The following is a 22715-nucleotide window of genomic DNA, read 5'->3' as shown; positions in this document are numbered from 1 at the left end:
GGGTGCCATTGGTTACACGTCTCGGTCACCTCTTGCTAGCATTGACGGCCCTTTGAACAGTGGACGTTACATTTCAGATGTGTTACGACCCGTGGCTCTACCCTTTATTCGATCCCTGCGAAACCCTACATTTCAGCAGGATAATGCACGACCGCATGTTGCAGGTCCTGTACGGGCCTTTCCGGATGCAGAAAATGTTTGACTGCTGCCCTGGCCAGCACATTCTCCAGGTCTCTCACCAATTGAAAACGTCTGGTCGGTGGTGTCCGAGCAACTGGCCCGTCACTGTACGCCAGACACTACTCTTGATGAACTGTGGTATCGTGTTGAAGCTGCAGCTGTACCTGTACACGCCATCCAAGCTCTGTTTGACTCAATGCCCAGGCGTATCAAGGCTTTTATTACTGCCAGAAGTAGTTGATCTGAGTAGTGATTTCTCAGGATCTATGCAACCAAATTTCGTGAAAATATAATCACATGTCAGTTCTAGTATAATATATTTGTCCAATGAGTACCCGTTTATCATCTTCATTTCTTCTTGGTGTAGCAATTTTAATGGGCAGTAGTGTAGTTGGGGTGATGACTCACACTATACCCAGTGGCAATCCGATGAAAGGCTTAGGGTTTGGCGAATGCCTGGACATCGTTACCTGCCATCGTGTGTAGTGCTAACTGTACATTTCTTGGGAGGAGATGTTAAGGTATTGGGGTGTTTCTCGTCGTTGTGGCATGGTCCCTTTATTACCTTAAGAAAAACTTTTCTGCGGGAGAATATGATAACGTTTGACAATATTGTGTGCTACGTTCAGTAGAGGAATGTTCGGATACTGTGACTGTATCAGCGTGTTAATGCACCCTGTCTTGAAGCAGCATCTCTGAGACAGTGGTTTGTGGACAATAACATTCCTGAAAAGTACTGGCCTACCCTTAGTCCCCACTTGCACTCAATGGAACACCTTTGGGATGAGGTGGAACATCGTCTTCGTTCCAGACGTCAGCGTCTAACATCACTACCTTTTTCTGGTTTTAGCTCTTGAGGAAGAATGGGCTGCCGTTCCTCCACAGACATTCGAACACTTTATTGAAAGTGTCCCCAGCACCAGAAAGGTGGAGAAGGGTGGACGCATCCCATATTAATGTTAGCTAAAAGTTGTCTCCATACTTTTGATCTGATAGTGTACCTTGGTTCTCAAATGGTTCTCTCTAGTTCACGAAAAAATTCGAAGATCTGTAATAGGATTTTCCCTAGAATTAAGGTACTGGTGGAAAACTACTGAAGAGGAACGAAACTGACAGTAACAAACTGCTGGGCAGGCGAGAAGACATACTAAGAGGAACTTGGGAAAAAATCTGGAAAACAAGCTCTGTTTGTTGATTGTATTCAGAGGTAAGAAGCAAAAATAATGTGGTAATGATGTAAGTAGTAAAAGAGGAGAAATGTTAGAATATGTTGTTCAAATTGCCGAGGACTTTGAGTGTATCAGATATAAGCAGATAACGTCATTGACGTGTAGAGCGCTGGAACAAGTTCATGAGGCAATAAAATAGTCAAATGAATGATCACAAATGTTTCAGTTAGTGAGAAACATTATTTTTCTCCTAACCCTCTTCTTTCTTTTGATTTCATTTGATCTAGCCAGGGAGACAAAAGGACAATGGTCTTCAGACCCCTGTTGTTCACACTGAAATTAAGTTTATTTTTCGGTATCTCTCCCTGACATTCCAGAAAAAATAACCAGTAATCGTCACTTTACTAGATCTCCATTAGTCACAGTTTCTTCTGCAATTAATGACTGAAGTATTTTGTTCTTTTGGCCTCCAGTGCTTCGCATCGGAAGATTAAATATGGTGCTGATTCATCCACCGCACCACATAGTCTGCACTTAGAGCCTCTTTCTATGTTCCCACCATGTGCAGTTGTTTTTTGAAGTGCCCTTGGCCAGACATTAGATGTATTTTGAATCTTCTTCCTTTACTTTTTGAGTCTTATTTATAAATTAGAGGAACTTGCTCTAAGAGAATGCGTAGCAGTACCTTTAGGTATTTGTCTTCCACATATTGCTGGCATGATATTTCCACGCCTCCTCAATCCGTTTATTTTTTTCGTACAGGGAACATCAGAGGCGAATTACAATAAGAACGTGCAATATTCTTTCCTCTTCGTGGTGCTGGTTTTGGGCTGCCTGCCATGTCCCACGTGCTTGTAGCTTCCGCCCCAGAGTCGCTCTAATGCGTGGACGGGATGCCAGTGTCGGGAAGCTCAGATGTACACACTAACCTTCACACATACCGCTTTCATCTCCCACTAACAACGAACCATTATGCATTTGCTGCAACCATATAAACAATGTAGGTGAAGGATCAGTTTTCTTCGGAAACCTCTTCTGGAGGTTTAAGGTTATTTACTAATTTTATCTCAACAGTCGCTTTCAATCAGCAATTTGACAAGTAGAGTAGATTTGTGATTCTAAGGATGACGTAATAGGCCTCTTACATCCTTATCTCCAGCTACAATAAGAGATGTAATTTTTCCGTGTCACGGTACTTACCACCGAAAATCGACTTCTAACATTAGACTGCACCACTATAATATCACCACATCCTCTCCGAACAGTCTTTCAAGTTTGAACCGTTACTTAACAGCATCAGTCAGACAGACCTTCGGGACAGTTACTTACATCGATATTACACAAAATACTCACGAACAATCCACCTACTGCTGACCATTCTAATAATTCAGACGTATTTTTACAGGTAATGAGAAGTTGACCAGCCAATTTCTTTGTTCAAGAAATCTGCCAACTTCTTTAGAAGTGTGAAGGCACCAACTACAAGGATCTATCTGAAAATATTCTGCGCTGATATGGGAATCTAAGGTGAAACTCGTCATGAAAGCTACCCTGCTTGCGTTGTGACTAGGACGTCTACCTCGAAAACTGCAGGCGACGAAAATGAAGAACATTTCCTCCACGAAAATTCTGAGATGCAAGAAATGTACAAAGGTAAAGTAGAATATACCAGTGCTGACTGATTACTGCTGTACACCAATACTGGCTGATTACTGCTGTTCAGTCTTAAGAGAATCTCCAATAACTTTATAAAAACTATAGGAGAATCGATTTTACGTTCAGCGACATTATAACGTTCTCTAAATACGGATGTTTTAAGGGTAATTCGGCAAAAGTGGACTAGCTAAAAAACTAGAGCATAGCTTGCATCTCAACGACCATTTTCATGCTCAGCACTTACGGAAGTATAAAAATTAAAGACACAGAAAAAAGTGAAATTTTGTTGGTTACTGTTGTATATTAATTGCAGGTCGTACATTTACGTAGGATGCTGGGGGTGTAGGTAGTGATTAATATATACCCACTTCAGTGACGTACTGTAGTTTTAAGAGTCTTCCCATAAACACATCAAATAATTTACTATCTGAAGGTTTCTGCACGGATGTAACAGTGTCGCGAAGTGGACTACGCCTTCAGTATAGACTGTCGGTTTTGCGGCCATGCGTCCACACTTCAATACCTGACCTGCTACCTAGGGGAAATGATCATTGATTGCTTACTTGTGCCACGCTGCTTGGAGGTACCAACCAATCTAAAAACATATTACTCGTAATAGCTACAATTATTAATCCGCAAATGAAATAAATACTGATGTAATGGTGTTCAGTACATCGATTCCTTGTCTGGGACATACTCTTAATCCTTCAGGAAATTTCAGTAGTACCTTGGCGGAATGGAACATTCATTGATCAACCATCAGTAACTATGTGCTGTATGTAGTACTCGTTCCTCAAAACCTAGTATTAAGGCGGTTGTGCTGATTCTATTGGAAGTTGAACATTCTGTACTCAAGAAACTTCATGGAGGGTTCGTTGACGACCGCTTCGTTAGAAAATCTTCACCTCATCAGAAAATGGCCGGAAACTTAAAAAAAAAGAAAAGAAAAAAAGAAAAAAATAGCGAAATTTGACTGGTGACGGCTCCTGCAAACATGAAGCACTTGTCGGCTTGCGCTCCGGTGTGCGGTGAAATACAGACACTATGTAAACGGTAAAAACTGTATTATTTTATGATTTTCTGTCTGCAAGTGTGCATTCTTTCTGAGCATTTACTGAACAAAAACAGAATAATTAATCATTGCAGCAGGAGGTTACCAATGTCTGTCTAAGGAAGTACATGTTCAACAGAGATATCGTTCCTTCTAAAGTTAACATGAAGTGTTGAAACGACAAAATGCAAACTTCCGTTTTGAATAGTTTTTTTACTGTAGTAGAGTAAATTCTGTAAAGCTCAGTAAAAAGAAGTGCGACTTGAAGTAACTGCGCGAGTTGCAGGTACAGTCGCAGTCGCCATCTGCCGGCAGGATGGCTGTACTAGCTGCCCGCAGCACAGTGTCACCACCTGTCAGAGACGGAGTAAACTATTGGCGCCAGGATTAAAAAGATCGCAACCAGAGGCCCAACGGGAACGAGGTGACGTTAAAAACCACGCTGCCAGAAGCACTGATCGCGCTATAATCTATGCTCACAGTCTTCGTTTGCCACTCGGCGCGTTCGCAAGTACTGGATCGCACATACTCTGCTTCACACCTGCGCTTGCCAATATGAATCCATCCCAAAACGCTCTCAAAAATCTGCCCAAATCTAGGGTAAGTGCTTTCTGAAATTTAGTTATGGAGTCTCCCACTTTAATTTCTGTGTATTCACCGCAATTTCGAAATATTCCAGTTATAAACTGACTGTCAGTGTTGGCATCGCGACGCTGTTTAGGCCCTCAGTGAGAAGTGATGGACTTTCAGCTGCACCGTAGATGTCAAAATAGAGTTGTATTCATCTTGTGGTTGATGCTGACTTCTGCTCCAAGTTTGCTTTCTAATATGTGATAACTAAAATACGGTTCTTCCTTGAGCGAACACAAATTCTTCTTGTTTAAAACCCAAACATGTTTCTGTGAACTTTCATCATCGTCAGTGGGTTCATTTAATTTCTAAGTATCACATTCTGATATTTATGTGACTGAATGACATTTGCTGTGCGGCTGATATTTTGATCCAGTTTATCATCTTTTGTTAACTCCGCTTTCTCATGCCTCCACAGGGTGTGTAAGCTGGGCCTTGTACCTCGCACTCGTTACATACCCTGTAGAGGCATGAAAAAGCGGAATCAACAAAAAACGACAAACTCGAACAAAACATTAAATTTACCATCAAACTGGCCTGCGGCGTAGAAGATATCTCTTACAGACATTATGTAATACAATTTACGTAACTGCTATTGTAGTTTAATGATGTATTTATTGTGATGGATACATTTCGGCTATAATGCCATCTTCAGACCATCTATGAAAGTGAGATGTCATTTTTTGTTTTATTATTATGTTTGTTAACCATATTTTCTGACATAAAAATTAGGTGCTTACGTCCATATATCATCAGCGATTCTGTGGTTTGCTCCCGTTGTTAATGGTCCTTTACTGTAATTTGTAAAATATGAAGTTTTATCGTCGGATTTGACAGATTGATAGTTGGACCCTCTGTCATATATGATAAAGCGTCAAATTATAAAAAATTACAAGAGAAGATCAAACAATAGGGGCAAACCGCAAAACAGCTCATAGCATAGGAGTCGTAAATCTACACCATGTTGTAATATGATACAGAATAACAGTGATTACTGGTGATGTATTGAAATAACTACCAAATTTGCACAGTTTATCAGAAAATATGGTTAACTAACATTACAGTAAAATTTAAAATATTATGTCACTTTCGCAGATAGTCTTAGCGTCGCTGCCTCTGGATCACGGGGTCCCGGGTTCGAATCCCGGTCGGGTTGGGGATTTTCTCTGCCCAGGGTCTGGGTGTTTGTGTTGTCCTCATCATTTCATCATCATCATCATTTGTGAGAGTGACTAGATTGGATTGTGAAAAGAAAATGGACTGTGTAAAAATTGGAACTTTGTGCAGGCGCTGATGACCGCGCAGTTGAGCGCCCCACAAACCAAACATTATCATCATTTTCGCAGATAGTCTGAAGATGGCATTCTAGCCGAAATGGACACATCATAATAAATACATCATTTAACTACCATGGCAGCAATCTGGATTTTATTATATAATGTACTGCAAATCTCAGACAGCCACATAAACAACAGTACGTGACAATAAGATAATAAACGAACCCACTGACGATGGTAAAATTCTGCCGTGTTCAGGTGTTACACAAAGAGGACTTTTGTTTGTTCAAGGCAGAATCTTATATCCAGAATCCTGCTTCTGATGGTGTATTTCAATTATCTGTAATAATCTCAAGATACAAAACAAAATATTATGGGCAAGAAACAATTTTAATACTGTTGCTCATAAGTTTTCTATTTAGCTGAGTAAATATCTTGAAGTCAACTTACGAATAGTTTCTTATATATGAATAGTCATACATTTGGATATATTGTCTCCCGTGGCAAGGTCGTTGCGTGAAATCAAAGAATTTTTTTTTCTCTAGCGATGAAATGAAACATATTTACGGTCATTGTGTGCAGTTTCTTCAATATGTGTACAATTATTTTCTAACCAGTGGCGTTTCTCGCGCTCTTAAGGTACTTTCGAAAGATATCGTCAAATATAAATAACAGTCCTCTACAGATAACAGTAATTTCCACTTAACTGGCGGACATTACATCCTACAACAGTAATTTCCACATACATAGAGTGAAGTCGAACATCGCCAACACAATTTCTGATGTTGCTTCGGGATATTTCTCGAGCATTTTGGTGTAAGGACCTCCCTTCATATCACTCCTATAAGGATCGTGAGGAGAAGGTTAGATTAATTACAGAACGCACCGAGGCATTTAAAAACGGTCATTCTTCCCGCGCTCCATACGTTCACGGAACGGGAAAAAGCCTTAATTGCCGGTACTATGGGACATACCATTTCCCATGCACTGTAGATGTAGATGTACTTTCCTGTGGCTCGTCACAGAAAACACGGTGTCCCAAACCTTTTGGGTCAAATTGAATCAGGTGATAGTGGGTCCAAAGCCGATTATATTGAGATAGGGAACCAAGGGTCGGAAATGCATATTTGTTATGTTATGAGATACACAGCGTACGCTGGATAACAACAACGCAGCTCATAGTAATTGTTCAAATGGTTAAAATGGCTCTGAGCACTATGGGACTTAACATCTGAGGTCATCAGTCCCCTAGAACTTAGAACTACTTAAACCTAACTAACCTAAGGACATCACACACATCCATGCCCGAGGCAGGATTCGAACCTGCGACCGTAGTGGTCACGCGGTTCAAGACTGTAGCGCCTAGAACCGCTCGGCCACTCCGGCCGGCAGTAATTGTTCAAAGCGACAACCGCGCCTCAGAGCATGTATTGCAATGGGGCAAGCAGTTCTGCCGCATTCTTGTAGAGATCCCGGTTGTCTGTTGTGCACCGGAACAGGCAGCTGGTGATAAACAGCGTACGCCACTGACCACCAAACAGACATACTGACACAACTTAGCTCAGAGCACGCGTGTCATGTGACGAGCGCCATCCTCGGAGACAGTACTCCTTGTTGTCCGTGAAAGGGTGTGGTTTCAACTGGGCGGTGCACCAGCCCAGTCCGAAATTAATGTCCTGAATGACACGTAGCCTCATCGTTGGCCTGGAAGGGGAGGTCCTCTCGCATGGTCAGCACGATCGCAGGATCTCACACCTGTGGACTTTTTCCTCTGGGATTACCTGAAGCTGTTGGTGTATGAAACCCCTTAGAAACGGATGAAGACCTGCTTGCTAGCGTCCAAGCTGCCTGTCTCCTGGTACAAAAGACACCGGGGATCTTTGAGAGAATGAGCCGTTGCGAACAGTTAGTATGAGCTATGTTGCGGTGTGCGCTTCGTATGCCCATAACACAATAAATATGCATTTTAGACCATTAATTCCCTATCTCAACATAATAGGTTGAAGATCCACTATCATGTGTTTCAATTTGACCCAAAAGGTTTGAGACACCCTGTAGTTGAAATTCCTTTGATTCATTACACCCATTTATCTTTGCATCTGTATTCCAATAGAACAAATGTGCATTGTGTGTCTTGTTGGGAAACAAATTTACTCCATTCTGTTGACTACAGTACTGCCCACTATACTGTTCCGCCTAAAATTTGCATTCAGTGTTGCTCGTTTCTGTGTCCGTCCCCTCCCGCCGTAGGTTCGAGTCCTCCCTCGGGCATGGGTGTGTGAGTTGTTCTTACCATAGGTTAGTTTAAGTTAGTTTAAGTAGTGGGTAAGTCTAGGGACCGATGACCTCTGCAGTTTGGTCCCTTAAGAACTCACACACATTTGGACATTTTTTGTTTTTGTTCTCCGTCATCGTTACTTGTACGTTAACAGTGATACACCGCAGAGCAGATTGGTTTATTAGTGAAGAGTTTGCCGACATGCATCTCGTGGATAAGTTCAATGAATGTGGTTGAAGAGCGGCACAACGCCGCTACGCTGAGTTGCTACCGCAGCGATAATACCGTAAATATAATTTTGCATCTGCGGTTTGTTGCTTCACTATGTGTTTTGTGTTGTGCGGTTTGATGATCGTATATTAAAGGCTTTCTTACAGTTGTAAAATCACGGAAACTAAGCTAATTGCGGTAACAAACCAAATACAAGGGGCACCAACTGAAAACGAGGCAGATGGAAATAAGAAAGTAAACTGTTTATTATTTCAAAATCAATCATCATAACTGTTAATACATTTATCCCGCTGTGAGACAAGGCGGCCCATGCCAACATGGAAAAATGTTTGCGGTTGCCTGAGGAACCATGATTGTGGCCAGACGTGGATCTCTTGGTCCAAAGCAAACCTATGGCCACGAATGTCTTTCTTCAGAGCTCCAGAAATATGGAAAACGCATAGGGAGAGATCGGAACTATATAGAGGCGGGTCCATATGTTACCAAGGTTGTTTCGATTGCGCTGCAGAAGTTTCGCTGGGAACCCCTTTCACATCTTCCACACAGTTCCCAAGCGATTTTTATAGTTTTGGCGTCTTGGAGAGAGACATTCGTGGCCATCGACTTCCTTCGGACGAAAAGGTGCAAACCTGCGTACAATCATGTTTCCATAGGCAACCGCAAACATTTTTCAATGAAGGCTCTGTCTTCTTTCACAGCCGACCGAAGTGGCCGTGCGGTTAAAGGCGCTGCAGTCTGGAACCGCAAGACCGCTACGGTCGCAGGTTCGAATCCTGCCTCAGGCATGGATGTTTGTGATGTCCTTAGGTTAGTTAGGTTTAACTAGTTCTAAGTTCTAGGGGACTAATGACCTCAGCAGTTGAGTCCCATAGTGCTCAGAGCCATTTGAACCATTTTTTTCTTCTTTCACAGTGGTTCAAAATGGTTCAAATGGCTCTGAGCACTATGGGACTGAGGTCATCAGTCCCCTAGAACTTAGAACTACTTAAACTTAACTAACCTAAGGACATTACACATATCCATGCCCGAGGCAGGATTCGAACCTGCGACCGTAGCAGTCGCGCGGTTCCGGACTGAAGCGCCTAGAACCGCTCGGCCACCGCGACCGGCGTTTCACAGTGGGATAAATGTATTAACAGTTATGGGATTACTTCTGAAACAATAAACAGTTTACATTTTTCCACCTGCCTCGTTTTCATTTAAATGCTCCTTATAACTCAAATTGCAATTATAGTAACGACTCTATAACGAGTTACTAGAGACCCTTATACCAAAATACTCATAAAACATCCGTGAACGGTCTCAGAAAACTTGTCGGTGAAATTCGGTTCAGCCCGTATATTTTCCCGTTAGTGATGTAAATAAAAATCATCCGAAAACATGTTCTTACTTATTTGCAATAACTCATATAACTACGGATACGCCAATCATCTGCCTTCTTCAATAACTGATCCCAACTATGAAAACATGCTTCTGTCGCATGACGTTGGCCTTTTACCGAAGCGGTCGTCACAGAATGCGGAAAAACGGAGCTAGGTGAACCGGCGTTCGTAAGCTTCAGTTTCGTGTCAGAAGCGACAGGGAAATGAGAAATTAAATACAGGATAAGACTTGCAATGAGGAAAAACGATTCGCCTGACTGACTTGAAAGACAGAAAGCCTAGCAAAGCGTTGCGCCGTAAATGTTCCGTCAGCTGGCCGTGCGATTAGTCGGTGATAACCAGTGGCAGATATGCCCACAGCACGCGCTGCAGAAACTCGGTCAGTACACGCAGTAGCGGTGCGGTCAGCAGGGTCGCCAGCTGAGCCAACGGCTACACGAGGCGTGCCGGGCGGCCTCTGCCGCGAGACATCCGCACAAAACCTTTGTACTGCGGGACAGAAATTGTTGTAAGCTAAATACTCTGATACTCATTCCACTCAAGAATGGACCAGGTGAAAAATTTCTGAGCGGGCAAGCTCAGAATATTCCTGTATTTCCTTTTGAAAATTAATATTTCCTATTTAGGTTTCTAAGAATTAATTCTATTTAAGATTTTTAAATGTCTCTGCTATTGAAAACATGAAAGGATTGGACAAAAATATGAAAACACACGAGAAATGTATGCTTGAACATACATGCAAATACTAGCCAAGCCTGCAAGTTGGTATTCAGCATTTGACAACGAACGTCACCTATGCGTCCTCAGTACATTGAAAATGTCAGTCGTCGTCAGAACCGTTTTCTGTGTAGGCGTGAAAGCATTATGTTGGAGCTAAGCGAATTGTTGGAGCTCGTATGGTGAGAGCTTTTCTTAACCGAGGTAGTCGAAGTGTTTGCGGGCAAGAGGCAACGTATCAGAGACTTATACCACATTCAGGGGAAGCAGAAAAACATCAACCGCTAAGTCATAACGCGGACGAAAGTGTGTGTTGAGTGATCGTGACACACGATCATTGATGAGGATTGTGACGCAAAGTAAGAGGAAGACAGCCCCGAAAGGCACCGCAGAACTGAATTTAGCACTGGTGAACTCTTTTCAGCATCCAAACAATACAAAGCAAGGTACTGCAGGACGAGCTGCCCGTAACAGGTAAACGTGGTGCCGAAGCCCTAAAACCTAGGCTATAGAGCAATGGGAGAAGGTCGTTTGGACGCATGATTCTCGGTCCACACTGTTTCCAACTTCTAGCCGAATTTTCGTGGTGGCGGTTTGCTGATGGTTTGGGCAACTATACTGAAGAGCCGAAGAAACTGGTACACTTGCCTAATATCATGTAAGACCCCCGCGAGATCGCAGAAGTGCCGCAAAACGACGTGGAGTGGCCTCGACTAATGTCTGAAGTGGTGCTGGAGGGAATTGACACCATTAATCCTGGAGGGCTGTTCATAAATCCGTAAGAGTACGAGGGAGTGGAGATCTCTTCTGAATAGCACGATGCAAGGCATCCCAGATATGCTCAATAATGTTCACGTCTGGGGAGTTTGGTGGCCAGCGAAAGTGTTAAAACTCAGAAGAGTGTTCCTGGAACCACTCTGTATCAATTCTGGACGTCCGGGGTATCGCATTGTCCTGCTGGAATTGCCAGAGTCCGTCGGAATGCACAATGGAAATGAATGGACGCAGGTGATCAGACAGGATGCTTACGCACGTGCACCTGTCAGAGTCGTATTAGATGTGTCAGGGGTCCCATATCACTCGAACTTCCCACGTCCCACACCATTACAGAGCCTCCACAAGCTTGAACATTTCCCTGCTGACATGCAGGGTCCATGTATTCATGATTCCATTCGCTCGACACAATTTGAAACGAGACTCGTTCGTCCAGGCAACATGCTTCCAGTCCTCAACAGTCCAATGTCGGCGTGGACGGGTCCAGGCAAGGCGTAAAGCTTTGTGTCGTGCAGTCATCGAGGGTACACGAGTGGGAGCTCGGCTCCGAAAGCCCATATCGATGATGTTTCATTGAATGATTCGCACACTGACACTTGTTGATGGCGCAGCATTGAAATCTGCAGCAATTTGCGAAAGGGTTGCACTTCTGTCACGTTGAACGATTCTCATAAGTCGTCGTCGGTCCCGTTCTTGCAGGATCTTTTTCCGGCCGCAGTGATGTCGGAGATTTGATGTTTTACCGGATTCCTGATATTCACGGTACTCTCGGAAATGGTCGTACGGGAAAATCCCCACTTCATTGCTACCTCGGATACGCTGTGTTCCATCGCCCGTGCACCGACTATTTAACACCATGTTCAAACTCACTTATCTTGACAACCCGCCATTGTAGCAGCAGTAACCGATCTAAGAACTGCGGCCAGACACTTGTTGCCTTATACAGGGTGGTCCATTGATAAGTGACCGGGCCAAATATCTCATGAAATAAGCATCAAACGAAAAAACTACAAAGAACGAAACTCGTTTAGCTTGAAGGGAGCAACCAGATGGCGCTATGGCTGGCCCGCCAGATGGCGCTGCCATAGGTCAAACGGATATCAACTGCATATTTTTTAAAAATATGAACCCTCATTTTTTAACATATTCGTGTAGTACGTAAAGAAATATGAATGTTTTAGTTGGACCACATCTTTCACTTTGTGATAGATGGCCCTGTAATAGTCACAAACGTATAAGTACGTGGTATCACGTAACATTCCGCCAGTGCGGACGGTATTTGCTCGTGATACATTGCTCGTGTTAAAATGGACCGTTTACCAATTGCGGAAAAGGTCGATATCGTGTTGATGTATGGCTATTGTGATCAAAATGCCCAACGGACATGTGCTATGCATGATGCTCGGTATCCTGGACGACATCATCCAAGTGTCCGGAGCGTTCGCCGGATAGTTACGTTATTTAAGGAAACAGGAAGTGTTCAGCCACATGTGAAACATCAGCAACGACCTGCAGTAAATGATGATTCACAAGTAGGTGTTTTAGCTGCTGTCGCGGGTAATCCGCACATCAGTAGCAGACAAATTGCGCGAGAATCGGTAATCTCAAAAACGTCGGTGTTGAGAATGCTACATCAACATCGATTGCACCCGTACCATATTTCTATGCACCAGGAATCGCATGGCGACGACTTTGAACGTCGTGTACAGTTCTGCCACTGGACACAAGAGAAATTACGGGACGATGACAGATTTTTTGCACGCGTTCTATTTAGCGACGAAGCGTCATTCACCAACAGCGGTAACGTAAACCGGCATAATATGCACTATTGGGCAACGGAAAATCCACGATGGCTGCGACAAGTGGAACATTAGCGGCCTTGGAACATTAGCGGGGTTATGGGGCGAAGGACAATTGGCCCCCATTTTATCGATGGCAATCTAAATGGTGCAATGTATGCTGATTTCCTACGTAATGTTCTACCGCTGTTACTACAAGATGTTTCACTACATGACAGAATGGCGATGTACTTCCAACATGATGGATGTCCGGGACATAGCTCGCGTGCGGTTGAAGCGGTATTGAATAGCATATTTCGTGACAGATGGATTGGTCGTCGAAGCACCACACCATGGCCCTCACGTTCACCGGATCTGACGTCCCCGGATTTCTTTCTGTGGGGAAAGTTGAAGGATATTTGCTATCGTGATCCACCGACAACGCCTTACAACATGCGTCAGCGAATTGTCATGCATGTGCGAACATTACGGAAGGCGAACTACTCGCTGTTGAGAGGAATGCCGTTACACGTATTGCCAAATGCATTGAGGTTGACGGACATTATTTCGAGCATTTATTGCATTAATGTGGTATTTACAGGTAATCACGCTGTAACAACATGCGTTCTCAGAAATGATAAGTTCCCAAAGGTACATGTATCACATTGCAATAACCGAAATAAAATGTTCAAACCTACCTACGTTCTGCATTTTAATTTACAAAACCTACCTGTTACCAACCGTTCGTCTAAAATTGTTGTGTGACTATTACAGCGCCATCTATCACAAAGCGAAAAAAGTGGTCCAACTAAAACATTCATATTTCTTTGTGTACTAACACAAATATGTAATAAAAAATGGGGGTTCCTATTTTTTAAAAAACGCAGTTGATATCCGTTTTACCTATGGCAGTGCCATCTAGCGGGCCAACCACAGCGCCATCTGGTTTCCCCCTTCAATCTAGACAAGTTTCGTTCTTTGTAGTTTTTTCGTTTGACGCTTATTTCGTGAGATATTTGGCCCGGTCACGATCATTGGACCACCTTGTATAGGCGTTGCCGACAGCAGCGCCGTATTCTGCCTGCTTACATATTTCTGTGTCTGGATACGCATGCCTGTACCAGCTTCTTTGGCGTTTCAGAGTATATCGTGATATTCATTGTGTCTCATGATTACTCTGCAAGGTCACATTACTCCCAAGGTTTATGAGACCATTTTGGCTGGTTATGTCCATCCCATTGTACCAAATTTGTTCCCCAATGGTGATGCTGCATTCCAGGATGACAGGACCCCTGTTCACACGGCTCGCGTTATCCGGGACTGATCTCGTGAGCACGAGGATGCAGCGTTGCATCTCCCTAGCCACAAGTCACCAGATCTCAATGTTATTTAGCCTTTGTGATCTCATCTGTAGAGAAGGGTGTGTGGTCGCCTTCCGCTTCCATCTTCGGCATCTGAACCTGTCAATATTTTGCTGGAAGACTGGTACAAGATTCCCTTGAAAAAGACACAGGACCTGTCTTTATCCATTTCGACACGCCTGGAAGCTGTTTTAAATGCCTGTGGGTATCCTACTCCGTGTCAGACATGGCAATGTGTTGTGTTTTTGATGTTTCCATATGTTTATACCGTTCCATACTGTATACCTGTACACAAATCATTTGTCAAACACCAAAGTAATAGTACGAAAAATGTTGGCCTCTGCCATCCCATACTTACGTAACTTTTAGTGCACCGGGCTTCCTTGACCTTGGCATCTACATACACGTTCCTCGCGAACAAACTAGTTTGCTTCGCATACTAGACGCAGCGCCAAGTAGGTGAACACGCAGTAGGCAGCAATGCAAGTCCCCTCGCGCTGCGGTAGTCACCTCCGTTGGTTTTCTTCAGTTTTTTGGAATCCTTGAAGCCTGCGCCACACACACCACTGCCAAGTAATAGGAACTCACGGTAAATGAGACTGTGGCTTGAGCGAATCCTCCGGTAAGTGGCATCATGGACCAATGGCTTAGGTTGGGCCGGGAACCTTATGAGTCCACATCCCGGCAATTCTGCATAGAGTGTAAGATATTTTCTTTGTTTGCTTCTGAATCGTATTGTAATCAGGGTAGTACAGTGACGGATGACTGCTGCAACTGGACAAGGCCTGAACAAAAATTGGTTTCGTCTTTGCGGAGAGAGCATTACGACGTACGCCCAAAGAGAACTGAGGAAATAAAAACTTATAAAATCAGTTTTGCTTAACTGCAATACGAACAGGCTGCTCACGAAAGCCGGACCATAATATTTGCCTAGTGCTCTTTTCGGAAGCTTTCCAAGTCCAGTTCTGAGGTACTGTGATTTTGATATGGTTTTTATATGAAGAGGCTAAAGTCGTGTGGCAAAAGTACCTTCCCGGGTTTCCCCCTCCCACCTCCCGCCCCTCCCCCCGCTCTCTCTCTCAATAGTTGTTCCTCTTAATGTAGGATCTGCGAAAGATCGACAACTGAAAACTTATTTTCATTGTTGAGGTTTTCGAGGCCGCTTGTTGGCATATAGTCGTAAATAGTTTCGTCTCGGGATCTGCGGCTGACCTATGTTTAATGATTTTACTGGCCTTTCGCAAGCACAAGGGGCTGTCCTTGTCAAAGGTTCACTCTCGACTGCTGGTGGTAATGGAGGACGAATCTTGACAGTGCCAACCACTCGCTCATCCGAAGATCCAGAGATGAAAGTCAGCAAGCATTACGCAAGTTAGTTTTATTTCGATGCTCTTGTCGTATGCCCTTCCCATACCCAAAAATTTCAATTACCTTTTGGGACGAAATTCGTGTGCGATATCTGTTTAAGTTTTTGTTATAGTGGTCATCGGTCCAAAGGCTGGTTTGGTGCAGCTGTCCAAGGTAACCTATCCTATGCATGTCCCGTCGCCTCTACGTAACTACAGCAAACTACACATATTTGTACCTGCGTAGTTCAATCAAACCTTGCTCTCCCTCTACAATTGTTAACCCTCACAGTGCCCACTATTACCAGACTGATGATCCCATGATGCCTCAGGAACTGTGCTGCAAAATGAACCTTTGTTTTAGTCAAGTTCAAGTTGTGCGAGATATTTCTTCTCTCCCCGATTCGATTTAGTCCTCCTCATTTACAGAAGAATGGTAGAAACCCACACTGCAGAAGATTATTTTGCGTTCCGGAGAAATCTAAGGACACATGAGGCAATATTGACGCTAAGACTTATCCTATAAGATAGACTGAAGAAAGGAACAGCCACGTTTACAACATTCATAGATTTAGAGAAAGCTTTTGACACTGTTGACTAGTTTGCGTTCTTTGAAATTTTGAAGGTAGCGGGAATCAAATAACAAGAAGCAAAAAGCTATATGTAAAAGTAAAAGAGCAGTAAAGGAAGACAGTAGTTGAGATGAGAGGAGGCGGGATTGTAGGTTCTCCCAGATGTTACTCAATCTATATATATACCAAGCTGCGAACATAGGAGAAATTTGGAAAGGAAATTAAAGTTCACGGAGGAGAAAAATTTTTTTGAGGTTTTGCCGACGGCATGTAATTCTGTCAGAGACGAAAAATGACTTGGAATGTTAGTTCAACGGGATGTTTAGTGTCTTAAAATGGCGTTGTAAGCAAATATCAACAAAATTAGAACAAGGATAATGGAATGTTGTAAAATGGCTCTGAGCACTATGCGACTTAATTTCTGAGGTCATCAGTCGCCTAGAACTTAGAACTACTTAAACCTAACTAACCTAAGGACATCACACACATCCATGCCCGAGACAGGGGAATGTTGTAGAGTTAAATAAAGTGGCGCTGAGGGAATTAGGTTAGGAAATTAGACACAAAGTAGTAGATGTCTTTTGTACGCAGAGTAGCAGTACAAATCAAGAACAGGGAAACATTACTTCCGCTTGTGGCAGTGCGGGAACACCTGAACAAACAGTAGCGGAAATCGCTCTATGCCAAGATATTCCGAGATAGCAAGGAGAACTTACGAACTACTCCTCACCGATATGATTCATAATGACATGGTATACAGGGTGCTACAAAGAGGTACGGCCAAACTTTCTGGAAACATTCCTTACACACAAATAAAGAAAATATGTTATGTGGACATGTGTCCGGAAACGCTTAATTTCCATGTTAGAGCTCATTTTAGTTTCGTCCACCTACGCTCAATGGAGCACGTTATCATGATTTCATACAGGATACTCTACCTGTGCTGCTAGAACATGTGCCTTTACAAGTACGACACAACATGTGGTTCATGCGCTATGGAGCTCCTGCACATTTCAGTCGAAGTGTTCGTACGCTTCTCAACAACAGATTCGGTGACCGATGGATTGGTAGAAGCGGACCAATTCCATGGCCTCCACGCTCTCCTGACCTCAACCCTCTTGACTTTCATTTATGGGGACATTTGAAAGCTCTTGTGTACGCACCCCGGTACCAAATGTAGAGACTCTTCGTGCTCGTATTGTGGACGGCTGTGATAAAATACGCCATTCTCCAGGGCTGCATCAGCGCATCAGGGATTCCATGCGACGGAGGGTGGATGCATGTATCCTCGCTAACGGAGGACATTTTGAACATTTCCTGTAACAAAGTGAAGTCACGCTGGTACGTTCTGTTGCTGTGTGTTTCCATTCCATGATTAATGTGATTTGAAGAGAAGTAATAAAATGAGCTCTAACATGGAAAGTAAGCGTTTCCGGACACATGTCCACATAACATATTTTCTTTCTTTGTGTGTGAGGAATGTTTCCTGAAAGTTTGGCCGTACCTTTTTGTAACACCCTGTATAGGGCACGACTAGGACTTAAACATTTGTAAATAGGAGGATGCAACTCCCAACCGTTTTCGAGAAAATCGAACTTTAATTTTAGACCTCTCGATATACTTAGTATGGTCGCTAGACCGCAGCGGAGTGACTAAGCGGTACCTGGATAGAATCTGGCAACAGATAGATAGATACATTTTCATCCATTCCCACATTATTTTGCCAAAGTGCAGTGCTAAATTAATCCCTCCCAAATGTACTACGCTGGTGTAGCCTTGCGACGTTTATTTTTACATGCAGCCGAAGAACTTTTAAAACGACTATATATTGCTCGCACTTCATCGAAAAGAACAGAGGGATAGTTTCTAGAGAAGAATGCATAAAAATTCAGTCAGTCGTACGCCATCAGTCGTCTGTATTAATATTCGGTGAAATGCTTCGATATGAGTGGTAAGCCGCTAAATTGTGTGAAGATCTAGGACCGTTTACGAACGTTACCCAAGTTTGGTTTTCAGTAGAGACACTGAAAGATTATGCATACATACATTAACGTAATGATGTGGGACGTGTCGCTTTAACAAAAATTGTCTAATAATAACACTTATTATTTTTTTACAGTTACTACTTCATACCTAAAAATTCATCTTTTGAGTAGAAGGAGTTGTAATTCAGAAAATCTTTTAATTTGTTTTTAAATGTTGGTTGGCTGTCTGTCAAACTTTTAATGCTATTTGGCAAACGTTAAAACATTTTGTCAAAGTCAGATTTAACCCAGAATAGCGTAGATCATTCTTTCTTCTATTGTTGTAGCTATGCACTTCGCTGTTATTTTTGAATTAGGATGTGTAGCCTACGTGCAAAAATTCGGCGTACATCACACATGCTGTATGTCGCAATAATTATTGGTTTCCATATTTCTACGATGAGTATCATCCTGATTCGTGGACTGCTCCAAAGGCTACAAATTATACTTGTCACAAATGTAGATACAATAATATAAATGAAATGACTATACTGATCTAACTGAAAGTTCTCGTACCGGTACGCCCCTTTTTTATTTCCAACCTCTTTACGAAAAAAATTTTTCCTCCTTTTTTTCAAGATAAGTGTTATGTAAAGAACAAATTAATCATGAAGTACTGATAATTTTCACAGTCGTGGTAATTTGTTGTTAGAACCATCCAAAGAACTCGCGCGTATGCAACTACGGTGCGGGCGGCTTCAATACACAGGCTGTTTCAAAAAGAATATACGTATGACAAAGTGTTATTTTGTCCAAACTATCGATCGCTGCCCCTCGGTTCGGTTATTGGAGAAACGAATACATAGTCTAGTTTATATTAATAGCCGCTAGGTGCCAGTTGTCTTCTGTTTTGGTTGGTAACCGTCATATGTTTAAAATGGCTACTCCGACGCATAAATCATTTTTTGTCCTCGAGTTTGAGATGTGCAGTTCCGTGATTACAGTGCAAAGACGTTTCAGGTTGAGGTACCAAATTGGTTCTCCGAATGGGTGGAACATTCGCAGATGGCATCGACAGTTTCTAGACGCAGATGTTTATGTAAAGGAAAGAGTCCTGGCCGCTCTCGTGTTCCTGAAGAAAATGTTGCACGAATGCAGACTGCTTTCCAACGTAGTCCTTCAAAATCAACTCGTCTTGCCAGTCGGGAGCTACAAATGCCTACAACAACAATTTGGCGTGTTTTGAGACGTCGGTTACAGCTGTTAAAAGCTCTGCGTCCTGATGACAAACGCAAACGTGTGGTATTTTGTAATGAGATTCTTATTGCTATTCACAGTGATAATACTTTCGCACAGTGTTCAGTGATGAAGCGACTTTCCGGTCTCCTTTTAAGGTCGGCAGCAAATGAGGAACAGTCGCACTGTGGAGTGGGATATGGTGTCCGTATGATTTGTTTTGGACGATTCTGCAGCTGCAGTATCCAGAAATGGAAGGAAGCAGTACGCTGGAGATGGTACTATACGCTTGCCCTTCATCTTTACCAGTTGGGCAATATATCTGACAGTTAAAGGAACAGCCAAAGTGCATAACTATTGATGAAGCTGACGTTACAGGAAGGCCGAGCGCATAAGATGCAACCGATGCATAAGTCTAAATTGGGACATTGATAACATTAATAGCTATGAAATTGGATATCGATAATTTTAAAATCCATGAAACTAATCAGAATTTGACAGGAGGCCTATTGTGTCCATTTAATCCTAAAGGCAGTGAAAACTATTGTCTGGGATTATGCAGATCAGGCCCAATAGCCTGGATAAAACTGATTATGATTTTTTAGTTCTCATACCGTAGAAAATAATGATGACCATTAACAAAGATGCAGGCTAACGTACATAATAGGGGTAGTAACGCAATACCACTAGTAAGTTTACTGTGATATTTTTAGCCCAGCAAAGCGAAATCTGTTCTGGGAACGACTACGATAAATTTGAAAATATTTTAGCCATATTATGCATAGGTTTTCTTCTTCTTGTTGTTCCTTCTTATGAATCTCTTCTTCTCAGAGATGAGTAGATTCCTCTATAAAAAGATAACTTAGTGTTTCCATATGTATGACTATAGACTTTTCCGTTGTATACTGGCAATGAATAAGGCATGATAGTCGTAGAAACGACGAGGAACTTAAGCGCTGTCACCCGACTGGAAACCTTAGCTTTTCCTCGCTAGTACCCATATTTAATTTTCTTCGCCAGGCACAAGGTTTATTCTTACTATTGATGGTAGTGGGCTATACCTTTGTCAAAGATTACAAGTGAGTCAGCATTATTCATTAATACTTTCGTTCATGCCAGAACTGACATTATTTCATGCCTACCCATTTTAATTCAATACAAATTTAAAAGCCCTCTACTTTAGCTTTTGTTACTGATTAACAGAAAACATTCGAACTTGTTGTGACCAAGGTATAGAACGTTTGCTGGGGCACACAACTGTTAGATATTTATCAGTCATGTTTTACCATATGATGTATTTATTACAGATTTTATTCGTTTTAGTACAGATTCATTTAAATCATGAACAATAATCTAGAGTGAAATATAGTACTATTTTCGCGAAATACTGTGTATCATTTATTTGTCGCAGAGTAGAGGGGCGAAAAGAAACGGTTTTTAACTTAATTCCTAATACGAGTAACAGAAACCCAACAGTACCTCGCTCAGGCTAACGCACTGTTTTAGGGAAGATGCTCAAGTTCCTTTTCATCAATCGTGCGTTGGTAATTGTCAGCGTGAAAAACTATACCATTGTAAGACTGCAAAATCTATATCGAAGTACTGGCCTGATCACTGGCAGCAATTTGCCTTTTAAGAGTAATAATGATGATCATAAGTGCTGCTCAAAAGAGCATGGATCCACGTCCTTTACAGTAGGACAAAAATGCTCTTTAGGCTAAGTTTCTAAAGTTTTCCATATATGTCAAAGCCGTGCCAAAGGTAATTCAACAGTTTGTCTTCAAAGGTCACCGCTCCATGCCTTATATTTGACGCGCCATAACTTTCTGTTCCGAACTGTTATCTTTTGTAAAAACGGATTCGGGAACGGCATTGCAGCTCCACCGCAATCGTTGATTTTTAGAATTTCTTGAAGAAATTATTATTTTTTATTGTATCTGCTCTGAAGTGGTTCAGCGATTCATTTCTACAGTCGACTTGGGTATTTGGCAGTCCTCATTTTGGTGTAATAATCGAGGCTGCCTATATCTCCTCTCATGAAGGCCGCACCTCCTATTAGTTCAGGTAACACCGTAACAGACCATTATGTCTCATGAAATCGTATCTTAATATTCTGTTTCTCTGCTTTTGGAGTGATTAACAGCAGAAATTCAGAATTGCATAGATTCATCGAGTCTAGACAGACTATTCTCAATGCAAATACGCTAGAACATCAGTTCCTCCTATGGTTTCAAAACGTTTCGTGGACTGCTATGTTTCTGCGAAACTTGTTCGAGATAATCCCGTTCATTCGCTCTAAAACTCAAGTCAGGGGCTATATCCTACGGCTGGATCTGTGAGAAGGTCCACGTACACTCCTCTAGATCTACATCTATGCCCTGCAACCCAGGTTATGGTGTTTGATGGAGAATGCTTTATGTATCACCATCGCTTCCCCTCTTTTTGTTCCTGTCGTCAGAGGTGCACAGGAAGAACGATTCTTAGTAAAAAACCCCCTGTGAGGTCGAATTTCTCTAATTTTATCTTCATGGTTTTCGCGAGATATACGTAGGAGGAAACAATATATTGGTTGCCTCTTCTTGGAAAGTATGTTCACGTAATTTTAACGGTAAACTACGCCATGATACATAATACCTCTCTAATGGCGCCTGCCACTGGAGTTCGTTGCTCATCTCTTGACGCTTTCACGCATAGTGAACGATTTGTAACGAAACGTGCCGCTCTTCTTTGGATATTCTCCATTTCCTTTATCCGCCCTATCCGTCACGGATGACGTAATGACGATGAACAGCGAAGTATCGGTCGATCGAGGGTTTTTAAGGCTATCTCTTTCGTAAGTAGACTACATTTCCTGACGATTCTTGCAGTGAATTTCGATCTCGAACCCATTGCTGCCGGCCGGCCAGAGTGGCCGTGCGGTTCTAGGCGCTACAGTCTGGAACCGCGCGGCCGCTACGATCGCAGGTTCGAATCCTGCCTCGGGCATGGACGTGTGTGATGTCCTTAGGTTAGTTAGGTTTAAGTAGTTCCAAGTTCTAGGGGACTTATGACCTCAGAAGTTAAGTCCCATAGTGCTCAGAGCCATTTTAGCCCATTGCTGCCACGTCCTGGCT

General features: G+C 42.6%; 1 protein-coding gene across 1 annotated transcript in view; it reads left to right on the top strand.

Annotated features, from left to right (window-relative positions):
• Positions 1 to 4503: 4503 nt before the first annotated feature.
• The window catches only part of LOC124776953 (adenosine deaminase-like), a 163707-nt gene continuing 145495 nt past the window's right edge, over positions 4504 to 22715 (top strand). Inside the window, exon 1 of the mRNA XM_047252185.1 lies at positions 4504 to 4656. Coding sequence (XP_047108141.1) covers positions 4612 to 4656 — 45 coding nt within the window. The 5' untranslated portion in view covers positions 4504 to 4611. The remainder of the gene's footprint in view (positions 4657 to 22715) is intronic.

The sequence above is a fragment of the Schistocerca piceifrons genome, chromosome 2 (genome assembly GCF_021461385.2).
Source record: "Schistocerca piceifrons isolate TAMUIC-IGC-003096 chromosome 2, iqSchPice1.1, whole genome shotgun sequence".
NCBI classification, from domain to species: Eukaryota; Metazoa; Arthropoda; class Insecta; order Orthoptera; family Acrididae; genus Schistocerca; species Schistocerca piceifrons.
The sequence above is the reverse complement of the archived record's forward strand: the minus strand, read 5'-3'. Positions and strand labels throughout refer to the sequence as shown.